This window comes from Pygoscelis adeliae, unplaced genomic scaffold, assembly GCF_000699105.1.
Source record: "Pygoscelis adeliae isolate BGI_AS28 unplaced genomic scaffold, ASM69910v1 Scaffold359, whole genome shotgun sequence".
In the NCBI taxonomy this organism is placed as follows: Eukaryota; Metazoa; Chordata; class Aves; order Sphenisciformes; family Spheniscidae; genus Pygoscelis; species Pygoscelis adeliae.
Window position 1 is genome coordinate 375,420 of NW_008825553.1, and position 12,035 is coordinate 387,454.

Sequence of the window (12,035 nt, forward strand, 5' to 3'; positions counted from 1 at the left end):
GGCTCAGGTGTGCAGTGCCATGGCTCAGGTGTGCAGTGCCGTGGCTCAAGTGTGCAGTGCCGTGGTTCGGGTGTGCAGTGCCGTGGCTGGAGTGTGCAACGCCACAATCCAGATGTGCGATGCCACAACTTGGACCTGCACTGCCGCTGGCCAGACCTGCAGCGCCGCGGGTCCTTGCGCTGGGTGTAGGTGCTGCTGGAGAGGGCAGGAAGGGGCGACGCTCTGCAGCGGCCAAGGACAGCTCTTCTCCCCCTGGTCCCGCAGGGGAGCTCGCCCCTCCCCAGCCGCCGCGTGTCACATCGGTGCCGTCACATGCAACCTGCCACATGGGCTTCTCGCGTGTCAGAAGGGAGCCGTGAGCGTGCTGGGGGATGTGATAAGGCCCCGGCATGCGGTGGCGTGAGTACAGTTCTCCTGCGCGGTCCCAGCAGCTGCAGGAGCCGCTTCCACTTCCTGCCCGTCCCTGCCTGTGCAGCGCAGCTCCATGCTGTTCAACAGCTGCCGCGCTCCATCCTGTTTCGTGATGAAAGGTGCTTTGGAAGCGGAAGAAAGTTATGATGATCAGGAGAAATAATGTACAGGCAGGGCTGGAGGCAAGGCAAGCCTGCGCTCATCCCGGTCCCAGCCCTTGGGATGGGTGGTGGCGGCGGGGGGATGGACATCCTCAGCCGGGCAGCGGCGCGGGGACCCTTCCCCACCTCTGATTTTGGGGGAAACCACAGGGGCGAGCATGGGTGGCACATACGGGGTTGGTTCGCCGTGCTCCCGCTGGGCCGGCTCACTACAGTGCCACCCCGGTGGTGTGCCGACACCTGGGAATCTGAGACCCGTGGCCAAATCTCCTTTGTCACCGAGATGAAAACTGGGGGCAGGAGAAGAGGCAGCGCCCGGGATGCCCACGTGGCCGGGAGCCCTGGGGCTGGGATCGGTGGGGTGCTGGGATTGACCACGCTGGGAAGCGCTTTGCAAGCAGAAGCGCTGCTTTGGGTAAAGAAGAAGAAAACCAGACCTAAAACTTGCCTAGGACTGAATCAAACTTGCAGTAACTGCATTAATCCAGCGAGATGGGCGACATACTAGTGTATTGGAAGATAAGATTAATCAGAGCATATTTAATTATTGGACAGATCTAATGTACCACTTTATTGCGTGCAGTCATTAACCATGAAGAAATTTGGAGAGAGGGGAAACATGAAGATTGTTTTTTAGGTAGAAGAGGCTTTAGGTTTTCTTTCAGTCCGGTTCCTTTCAATCACAGGCTACTGTTCGTGTCCTGTTGGGTTGCAATTATAATCTTTCAGATCAGACACATAATCATTGGGCTGGAGAGCAAAAAGTACCTGGGTAATGCGCTTAACAGAAATTAACCTGGTTACGTTCGTACTCGATTGAAAATGAGAAAGTGCTGATGGTCAAAATCAATTCCTCCCCAACCAAATTACTGCAGGGCTGGCTTAGGGTTTCAGCTAAATGCTCAACCCTCAAAGAATGAGCCTGATTGTATTGAATTAGGCTCCTGATCATATAGTTCAAATGATGGCAATGGTTTGCCTTTAATGCTAGCAGCGAGCGGGTGGGCAAGATGGAAAATCCACCCCGTTTTCCCCCCGGGACCGCGCGGAGGGTCCCGCTGGGTGTCCCCGGTGCCGGCCAAATGAGGGGCTGCGGGTGAGCTTTGCCCAAGCCTTCCCTGTCCATGTTACACCCCGTCGGTCCGGGATCGTAGCTCAGATTGGGACGATGGGCTGGGGGACGTGGGGTGGAATGGTTTGGGATTCGCAGCCCTAAGGGCCGATAAATCACAGCCTTCCCGGGGGGGGTGATGTTTCTTTTGGAGACTTCTTAAGTGCCTGGAGAGCGGGGCAGCTCTCCGCAGCGCTTGTCAACTCCTGCCCTGTTACATCTTTTCCCTTAAAAGCCGGAACCTCGCGGAGTTTCCTGGATGAGAGCACCTCAGTCATTAACCGTGAATTTCAAATGAAGCAGACTTACAGTATATATCACAGAAATATGCCGGTGTGAGACAGCGGGAGAGCGGCCCGGGGCGCTCGCCTCTGCGTTTCTCCCCTCACCGGGCTCTGGCCGGGAAACGGCTTGGCCGATGTGCTGCCCTCGAGCATCGCCCGCCGGCGTGGCCGCCCCCGTGCCGCGGCGCAGGGCTGCACTCTGTGCACAGCCGTTTCAGGAGGTGCCAGGCTGGTTCTCCGCCAGTCCCTGTGGGATAGGGATGCCTTCGAGGCTCCCAAAACCCAGCAGCAGCAGGGATCGATCGCTGGGGGCGGACGCTTCCCCGGGGGAATGTGACAAGTGGCAATTAATTAGCTGGCTGTAACGGGGAAGGATGGGACCTGTGGTCCCGCTGTTGCAATTAGGGGGAGAAGGAGACCGGAGAGAGGGATGCTGCGAGCTGGGCAGCGTGGCAGGGAACACTCCTGCTGTTGGTCCTGGCACGAGTAATACTGAGTCCACAGCACCACGGGGTTCCCGAGAGGCTGCCCTGGACACTGGGGATTTGCTTGTTTCCCTGCTGTGGGACATGGGGCTGTGCCTCAGGGATGTGCCGGGATGGATCCGTCTCCAGCAGGCAGCGGGGCAGAGGGTGGCTGCGAGGGACCAGTCTCTCCGGGCATGGAGGGAAGATAACGTAACGTTTCCCCCGATCAATGAAGATTTTGGTTAGTGAGTTATTAGGCCGGTGTCATAAACTATCTCAAAACCACAGAAGTAAAATAATAAATCTCCCTGTTTACCTCCTGTGCGTTGTTTTTAAGTACCAAAGTCCCTCCGGGCATCTGTTCAATATTGCATCGGCCAAACGTGAACACAAATCACAAAGACGGATTTTGGGGAATATTAGTCAGTCTTCGCTGTTTTCCAGCACTTGGCGGTGTGCAGGGAAGCTCCCATGGGCTTGCTGGGCACCGTGAGCAAGCGCTGACCTCGTGGCAAGCGCAGGAGGGCTGGGGCTGAGCAGGGCCGGGGAAGCGCTGGGCGAGGGATACGCTGCTACGGCTCCAGGGGACATGTCCCTGTCCCATGTGGGCCCCATCGAACATTTGGGACGCCTCTCACCCCCGCCTTGCCGTCTCCCGGCCCGTGCATTTTTGCCGCTGCAGAGATCGAGCTCTCCCAGTCTGATCATCGCTTTCTTGTAACCCCGCGGCGAGCCCCCCTGCGTGGAAAGCCCACTTTAGCCATCATTAAATACTAAAGGGCAGCCGGTGCTGGTAAGCAGCAGGCACCTCACCCCCAAGCTGCGGTTCATCGGCGATGCCGGGGGGACAAGGGCCAGCTCTGCCCAGGGCTCCCAGTTCTCCCAGTACACCGCCCCTGGGTGCAAACCCAGAGGTGCTGGGGGTCCATGGGGCATCCATGCCAGCGGAGGGGCTGTGCCCCCCTCACCCCCATCCTCTGCCCGGTGCCCTGGGGAGCCCGGAGGTGTCGGGGTGTCTCCTGAGCCCCCCCCGAGCCTCCCTGCCCCTCCTGCCAGCCACAGGTTTTCTTTTTAAAGATGCTTCTGGTCGCTCTTCCCAGTATTTTTGTCTCCTGGCCGCAGCCGCTGTATCCTCCCTCATCATTAACTGCCTGGGTTGGGTTGCTCCGTGGTTTTCCCCTATCCCAGCGGTCTCCCCCCTCATTACCCACCAGAATAAACCTTTCAAAGAAGAAAAAAAGAACGGTAAAGGCTATTTCAGGCAGGGCAAGGTCCGGCAGGTTTCCCTCCACGGTGCTGGGAGCCGATCTGGGGAAAACTTCCAGCTGCAAAGAGAAACTCTGCACCTGGCTGCAGCCGAGACCTGGGAGGAAAAAGCGGATTGCAAAGGCAGGGGAGGATGGCCGGGAATGCAGGAGCTCGCCCCGGAGTGCTGCACAGCTCTGGGGAGGGATGCTGGAAACCCAGCCTGCGTTTCAGGTGTGAAGCAATTAGGGTTGGGGTTTGATGGCTTTAATGAGGGAAGTTCAAAGAAGAGAAACGGGGCCACAATGTCTCTTTTCCAGGGAGATGTGAGATGCACTTTGCTGCTCACCGCGGAGCAGGGAGCAGTCGGTGACGCGGTCCGGAGTGCTGCACAGCTCTGGGGAGGGATGCTGGAAACCCAGCCTGCGTTTCAGGTGTGAAGCAATTAGGGTTGGGGTTTGATGGCTTTAATGAGGGAAGTTCAAAGAAGAGAAACGGGGCCACAATGTCTCTTTTCCAGGGAGATGTGAGATGCACTTTGCTGCTCACCGCGGAGCAGGGAGCAGTCGGTGACGCGGTGCGTTGGGGCACATCACTGCACGGACGTCGCTGTACGTCGTGTCTGCTAACGAGCACCGGGAAGGAGCCGGGGTGCAGGCCGCTCCCCGTGGGACACCCCGAGCCCCGCACGCAGCCTCCCCCTTTGCAGAGCAGCGCTGGGAAATGCATTGTTTCCTGTCTCGACACCTGGATTTCAGGAACTCCCACGCTGTTCAAAGCCGGAGAGGGGAGGAAGCCGGCCCCTTCCCTGACCATGGGGAGCCGGAGCAGGGTCCCGCTCCCTCCCGTGCGCCGCAAAGCCACCCCACAGCCAGCGCAGGACTCGGGTTCACGGGGCTGGAAAACCAAAAGGAGCCGAGGGGGAGCATTTTGGGGGTGCAAAGCTGAGCTCCCCACGCTCCCCGGCCCCACGCTGTGCCCCGTGCTCTCTCTAGCGACTGGCAGCAGGATGCTCCCCAGCCAGGCTCGTGTCTGACACACCATAGCAGAGCCCTGCTGCTACACGAGGGTTGGGTTTTTTTGTGGTTGCGGAGTCAGATTCTGCAGGGATGTAAGCAGGTGCAGCTTATTGGGTTTCTTCTGAGGCCTGATTTTGGCCCCTAAAGTGTTAAGTGAGTGCTAAGCCCTATAAAATTACCCTTTCAGCTACTATTTCTGCACAAAAGGCTTTCGGCGACAAGATATGCCAAGGCATCTGATGAAGTAATATGTCTATTCTCATTTGTGACATTTATTATTAACAGGGAAAAGAAAAAAAAAAACCAGCCAGAAAGAACTCTTAATTGAAGGACTATTGTGCCGTGGTAACTGCTATTAAATTAATCTGCTGCATTCCTTTCCACCCACACAGTTTAAAACTTCCTGGTTATAATTAGAACCATTTAAAACCAATTTGACACTCCTTGGATGATGCAGTTCAGCTGCTTAATATGGTGAAACTTTGGTGAAAGGAGCAGAGAGGGGCTGTGAGCAAGCTGGGTTTGCTCAGCTCTTGTGGAGGATCAAACCCGGGAGCCGACGCTCGTGCACGGGGATGTTCGGTCCCGTGGGGAAATGCAGGCTCGGGTCCGCTCCCTTTTGGTGCCATGGTCTGTCTCAGTCCTCTGCAGTCATCCCATGGGAGATGCTCCTGTGAGAGCTGCCTAGAGCATCCTTCGCCTGGGGGCACCCATGGGTGCTGGGAGGGCTCGGGGATACTGGTCTTTGCTGGGGGGGTGCAAATGCCTTCCCCTTGTTTTGGGAGGCACCTTGAGCGGTCGCTTCCTCCTTCGTGCAAGATGATAAATGTACGAAACAAAAAATGCACTGATGCAAAAATATTTGGGCGTTTGAATGTGGTAAAAAGGCATCTAACTGCAGGACCCAAAGGTGGTTTTTTGGCAACAGGGGATTTTAGGGGCATGCTGATGCCATGCACCCCTGCACCAACGCTCTGCCTGCCTCGAAATCTCGGTCGGGGTTAGGAAACCCTCAAAGGGTGCTAGTCCAGGGCTGGATTTGGGAAGGCTTCTCCGGCTGCGTGGGAGCTGGGGCGTAGCTGTTCGCTGGGAGAATAAACAGAGAAACCACCAAGCCCGGCCGAAGACTGGTGCTGAGCCCCGGAGGGTGTCACTTCTGCAAATCTGTTCCTGCTCGGCCGCCTTTATCTGTCATTCTCGTAACCACCTGGGTGGCATTTCGATGGTATCTGCAGGGCCGCCCGTAGCTCTCGAGCACATCCCCGACCACCTCAAGGCAAAGCCAGTTCCTCTAACTGGCCCTGGAAGATCCCGTTAGTCACGGTATCTTTACTGTCACCTTCTGTTTCCTTCTCCATTTGGCTTTCAGTTTTGCGACATGTGTTAACCAGGACCGTGTGCCGGATCCAGACCCGGCCCCGCAGCTTCCTCACCCGCCGCTGGGACGATTTCCTCCCGGCGCCCACCTTGCACCCCTCCACCCAGCAGCCAGGGGTGTGATGGCTTCAACTCTTACATTCTGGGGGAAAACATGGCGTTTTGTGCTTTATACCCTCCGTCCCACGTGTTTTTTCCCTTCGGGGAAGGGCTGCGATGAAAACCTTGAGGGCTTGAGCGTTGCCCCCGGTTCCCTCCGCTGCAGCTCAGTTTCAGGTTCCCGCTCGGCACCTGGGGCTGTGGCTTTTCGGATGTGCTATGTGCAGAAATTTGGGCTGCCGTGGCCCCAGCGGCTCTGCAGGGCCCACCCTCTTAGCGGGGGCCGGTAAGGGCTCCTGGTCCTGCTTGCTGCTGCTGCCAGCTCGCCCCCTGTCCCGGGTACAGCTCCAAGCACCTATTTAGCCATTCTGACCAGCGCTATTTGCCCTCCTTTTGGGGCCAGACCCCCTCCTGCCCATGCCAGTGCCTTCCCTTTTCTTTGACCTCACTGCTCTCCTTCTTGCTGACGTTTTACGTCTCTCCCAGATGCCCTTAATCACCCTCAGCTCGTTCTCGTCTCCCTCCCTTGTGCTGCCCCGTCCAGGGCTCAGCGTGGTGGCACGAGGTGGGGACGTGCTCTTGTGCCCCATCCAAGCAAGTGCCGGGGCGGATCTGCCAGGAACGGCAAGGAGAAGGAAATGTGGATTTTTTTTTCCCCCCAAGCAGGCCCCCGCTGCGGGGCAGGGACCCCCGGTTGGGGCTGGTGGTGGGGCGGGTCGTCTCCGCCGGGATGGAGCATGACGGGCTGGCCGGGGCTGGCGTCACCGCGTGTGCGGGTTTGGGCTTTTTTTTTTTTTAATAAACAAACTCCAATTTTTTAGATTTTGAATTTCTTCCCTCCTTCTGTCCTCCCCCTTCTTCCGCTCTGGAGCGTGATCAACCCCCAAAGAACAGAGGTTATTTATGCATTTGTCTAATCTGTGTTGGTTGGGTTTGTGGGGTGCTTTTTTTTTTCCCCTCTTGCTACTTCGTAATTTTTTCCCAACTTTGGAAGCGCGACAGAGTGGCCAAAGGAAAAACAAAACAAGGATATTTCTGCTACCCTGTAACTTTGCAAAAATGCTGCGTGCCTGTGCTGGTGCGCTGCGGGGGGCGTAACGAGAACCAGGGGCTGCGAGCTCTGGCCAGACGGAGTAAAATTAGCCGAGGAGGCGGGAGAGGGGGAAACGTCTTCATCCCGGGAAGCCTCCGGAGCCCAGATGGGTTTGTACGGAGCGAGCGGGATGCAGACTGCGCTCACCCCTTGCAGCGGGGCCGAGCTGAGCCCAAGCGTGATCTACGAGTCCCCCCTGAGCGTTTAGCTCTGCTCGTTAAAGCCTCCCCATCCGTCTCCCTTTGCCAGCTCTCCTCCCTTCGAAACCCAAGCCGGGGCCGGTTGCCTTTTGCTTCCCTCCGAGCTGCAGCATTTCCCTGGCTGCTCCCCCAAACCCGGGCGGCTTGATCCTGTCCTTGCCGGGTTCCCAAAGCGGAGCTCCTGGAGGGAGCCGTGCACCCTCCACCACCTCTCTCAGACTCCCGGCCACCTGGGGCCGAGGTGAGCCCGTGTAGGGGAGCAGGAACGCCGAGTCCTCCCCGACAGTTGTTTCACTTGTTGTTTACAAGCGGCGTCTTGGCAGGAGGCGTCAGCCCGGCGCGGCGGTGGTAATGAAAGTGGATGCTCTTCTTTCTGCTCAACCAAAAGGAGAGGCAAGGATTGAATATCATTTTTTTGAAGAACGATACAGGTATACGATTGCTGGCATTGGCTGAGCAATATGCTTTTCCTTGTCTTTTAATGTTCCTATGGTTTTAAGTTGCATTTAACTTTAAAAAAAAAAAAAATTAAAAAATAATCCAGGCTGTGTATTTTTAGGCATAGAAATCCCTCTGGGTCCGTGACGCGGGGCTGTGTCGGCCCCTGACGCCCGTGCGCGGCACTTGCTGGGGGCTCTCTGAGCATTTCTGAGAAACATGATGGGCTGTGCTATTATTCATATATATAAATGTCCATTAAAGTAAATGTGGAGATTAGGACGTGGCCAAACGTGATTAGGGAATCGATGCTGCCCGATCAGAGGTCCAGGCAGAGGAATCTACTGGAACTGATTTAGGCATCACAGAGGGTAATTGAATAGGATAAAAAGCCCATGCTTGTTAGCAGGGGGGTGGTAATTAAGACATTTGGGTGCCCGGGCCGGTGCATGGATGGCACCGCGGTGCTGAGGGTGCCCAGGTAGCAGCGGGAGCAGCACGGGTGTAGCACAGCACTTGCTTCATTCCTGGGAATGGAAAAGAGGGATCGGTCGAAATCAAGGGGGGCAAGGAACAAAAAAAAGCCTGTTCAGAAGCTGATTCGATCTGACATGGCCTTCTGAGCTCTCCCAGTGGCGTTTACTGCTAAAGATATGGCAAAGAAAAGAAATCCTCCAGGCATGACAGCTTACTTTAATAAATAACATAACGAACTGCTTGGCCGAGCGGGATGGGAGGGTTTCGGCACGGGAGGCACCAAAGTGGGGCTGGGTGATGGTGTAGTGGAGGGGTTGCCTGCCCTGCTGCTGGGCCCCGGGGGTGGTGGTGGGGGGAAGCTAAAGCAAGAAAAAAAAGAGCAACAAGTGGACACTTGTGATGAGAAGCGTGAAGGGGTTGGATCCAGGCTGCGCTGTGCAAGGAGCTGGGCAGACCCCGCCAACGGTGTGGGGTGGGAGGAAGATGCTCGATCGCTCGCCTTCCCATGGCCGGACGCGCTTATCGCTCACTGCCGCTCACAGCCCAGCCTGGGGCAGGCAGAGCTGCCTCCCCAGACGGGTCGCCTTCGCCGAGCTCCCCGGGAGAGGGGGATAATTTATATTTGAAACGAGGAGCTGCTGAAAGGGAAGGGGCTGTCGCCGGGAGCGTCCGGGCGCTGGGACACAAAGGGATCTTGTGGCATTGAAATTCCCAGCCACTCCATCCTGCCAGAAACCTGGGAGAAGTCCAGACCTGAGCATTTAAATAAATTTAAAGACCCAATATTCTTGTTTTCTCCCTCGGTTCCGGCCCCACCACAGCGCTGGGACCCTGCAGCCCTTGCAGAGCTGCCCGGCATGGGTGGATGCTCCTGTGCTCCGGGAGCCAGCACATCCCCTGGGCTTGCAGGAGGCAGCTTCAGCCCCTTGCTCCCTTTGGGGCAAATTTTCCTTTCCCGTGCATCATGGCAGGGTAGGAAGGGTGCAAAGTCAGTGCTGTGCTGCAGTCTGGCCCCTTCTTAAGTCCCTTTGGGGGTCCTGTGGATTCAGAAATGAAGCCCAGACCCGCAGTTTGGAGCTATGGCACAATTTGGGGGGTGCCAAGAGGCAGGGTCAAACACCTGGCACCTGAGCTGCCCCACAAGGCAGCTCCAGCGGGACGGGGTGGAGACAATTAGGGCTTAATGAGCTGCAGTCGGTGGGAGGGAGGGGAGGTGATGGCTGCTCGGGACTGTGGCTGTGCTGCACGCCAGCATCTTTCTGGAGAGCCGGTGGAGGGGGCTTTCGGCTGCTCCGCAAACTGCCGCGGGGCTGCTGGCAAACGTGAGTCTTGAAAAGCCGTTGCTGCTCCTTGGAGCTGTCGTGATGCTGAAATACCCCATGATACGCTCAGGGTCCCCGTGTGTCAGAGCCCTGGGAAAAGCAAGGGCTGGCAGGCAGCAAAATTTGGGCTGCCCTGGCCCAGGGCTGGTGCTGGGGAGCAGAGGAGGAATCAGGTCGTCCCCTGTGGTCTCTGGCCCAGCAGTTTTAGGGTGTCTCTGCGCAGTGCTGGGATGGGGTGGCCGGCAGCTAGTCTTGTATTTGGCTCCCTGGAAATACCTGCAAAGCTTTTCAGCTAACTGAAAGAAAAAAATTCAAAGTGTTTTCTTCTGGGCTGGCTGGAAAAGGCTTCTGGGCCGCTTTACAAGGCTGCTAAGGAAGCATTTCTACGTGCAAAAAAAAAAAAAGCCTTCATCAAAAAGGGGGAGCGCTTTATTTTGAAACACTGACGTAACGTGCTTGACAGTTTTGACTTTTAAGACGATAGCTCAGGAAACAGAGAGAAACTTGCAGAGCACTTGGATGTCACTACATGTGCAGGTTCAGCCCAGCAGCTCCTGCTGGAGCATCATCTGCAGCCGGCGTACGGGGCCGTGCTGAGCTGCTCCCCTGGCTCTGCCAAACCTCTGAATGGGGGGGGGGAGGATATCAAGGAACCCGCTTATTTGTTTGAACAAGGCTCTTTTATGGGAGCAGCTCTGTGATGTACTTGGGCTGGAGAAACTTTCCCCCTCGCCTCCGAAGCTTGGCCGGTCCCGAAGTTTGTCACCCAGCACGGTGACACTCGAGCACTTAGCGGCCTGCTGTCAGTCCCCAGATGAATTATTTCTCTTTGCTTTTCAGAGTCGGATTCTCTCCATTTGGTCTATTGATTTGAATTTTAAGTGAGGGGGATAATGCTGTTTTTATTGTGCTGAGTGGGGAACCGAGGACGCTGGCAGGGGGCGTGGGCACTGCAGAAATAAACTGAATTATTCTTGCCTTACGGCGAATGTGAAGCTGCCGTGGTGGGTGGTGAAGGTGATTTGGGTGGTTCCACCTTGCAGCGCTTTGGGGTGGTGGGATGAGCTTTTCCCCGCTGGGAGCCTGGTCCGTGCTGGATGTCCATAAATCCCTTTCATCCCACGTGAGGACCACAGGAGCAAAACCAAAGCAACGAAGCCCTGCGCGCCTTGGGTGGCTTTGACATTAAATATATATGGGGAGAAAATTAGCTTAATCAAGTCAAAACAGAATTGATTAATATTTTAGTAAAAATGTCAAACTCATGTTTAACATACTGGTTAAATCTCAGCTGGAAAAAACCACTGTGGTTCTCCACCGCCTTTTTTTTCTTAAACCCAGGCTGGTTTCCATGGCCCCGTCCCTGCCTACGGGGGCTGTTGGGGCTGCCGACCTCCAGTAGGGTTGCTGGAGAGCATTAGATGCCCGCAGCTCGCCGAGCTGTTTGCCCTTTAGCTGAGCAAATAATTAGTAGCGGTTTAAAAAGGCCTTTTCTCCCCCCTCCCCGCTCCCTTTTATAGGTACAATAATCAGATAAAATATTTCTGGAAGACTATTTACAAACTTGCCCATACCCATCAATCTTACCGTTAAGAAGGAACGGAGGAAGATATCTAACCTCAAGAAGCTGCTAATGCAACCGAGCTATTTAATGGTGGGGTGGATTTTTTTTTTTTCCTGCTGCCATTACTATGGAATACATAATAACATCAATAATTAAATATAAATTGGATTTAATATTTTATGCTGGCGACATGTAATTTACACTCTACCCGAGAAATCAAAAGGTCATGTCTGAAGTAAAGGCAAGAAGTAAGGGGAGATGGGCTTGTCTGTGAAATGAGTCCTGCCGTCGTTCTGACGGGCCCTAACCCTGCTGAAAGGGAGGCTCAAAAATTTCTCCAGGGAGGGAAGTAAGAGCTTTGTTTGGGGTAGAAAAGGCGAGTTAGCGCTCGGATTGCAGGTTGCATGATTTTTTTCCTGCTGTATTCGGTCCTGGATCTGATGGTTCTTGGTGCGGTAACGCTCGTATCTTGATTTTAAGTGGCGATGGTGATGGCCGCAGGGCCGGGCTGAGAGGTGAGCGTGTGCTCACCATCGCGGCCCCCGTTGCTGCTGCAGCCGAGCATCCTCGAAGAAACGCTGCTCCGGAGTCCGAGAAGATGCCGACGTTATGGCAGGCTGGCAGCGCTACTGCTGCATTGATTTTTGTGGGATTACGGCAGATTTCGGTGACTTGCCAGCGGAGCAGTCTCCATTAACGCGGTGGTAATTCAGGAACTGCCTGTGTTATTTCTGGAATGTTTGAAATATTTTCTTTTTTTTTATCCA

At 55.5% G+C, this 12,035-nt stretch overlaps 1 protein-coding gene across 1 annotated transcript in view; it reads right to left on the bottom strand.

The window, feature by feature from the left end:
* Positions 1 to 12,035, bottom strand: part of SYF2 (SYF2 pre-mRNA-splicing factor) — a 54,027-nt gene that overhangs the window by 6,731 nt on the left and 35,261 nt on the right. The window contains exon 3 of the mRNA XM_009332183.1: positions 10,359 to 10,382. Coding sequence (XP_009330458.1) covers positions 10,359 to 10,382 — 24 coding nt within the window. The remainder of the gene's footprint in view (positions 1 to 10,358; positions 10,383 to 12,035) is intronic.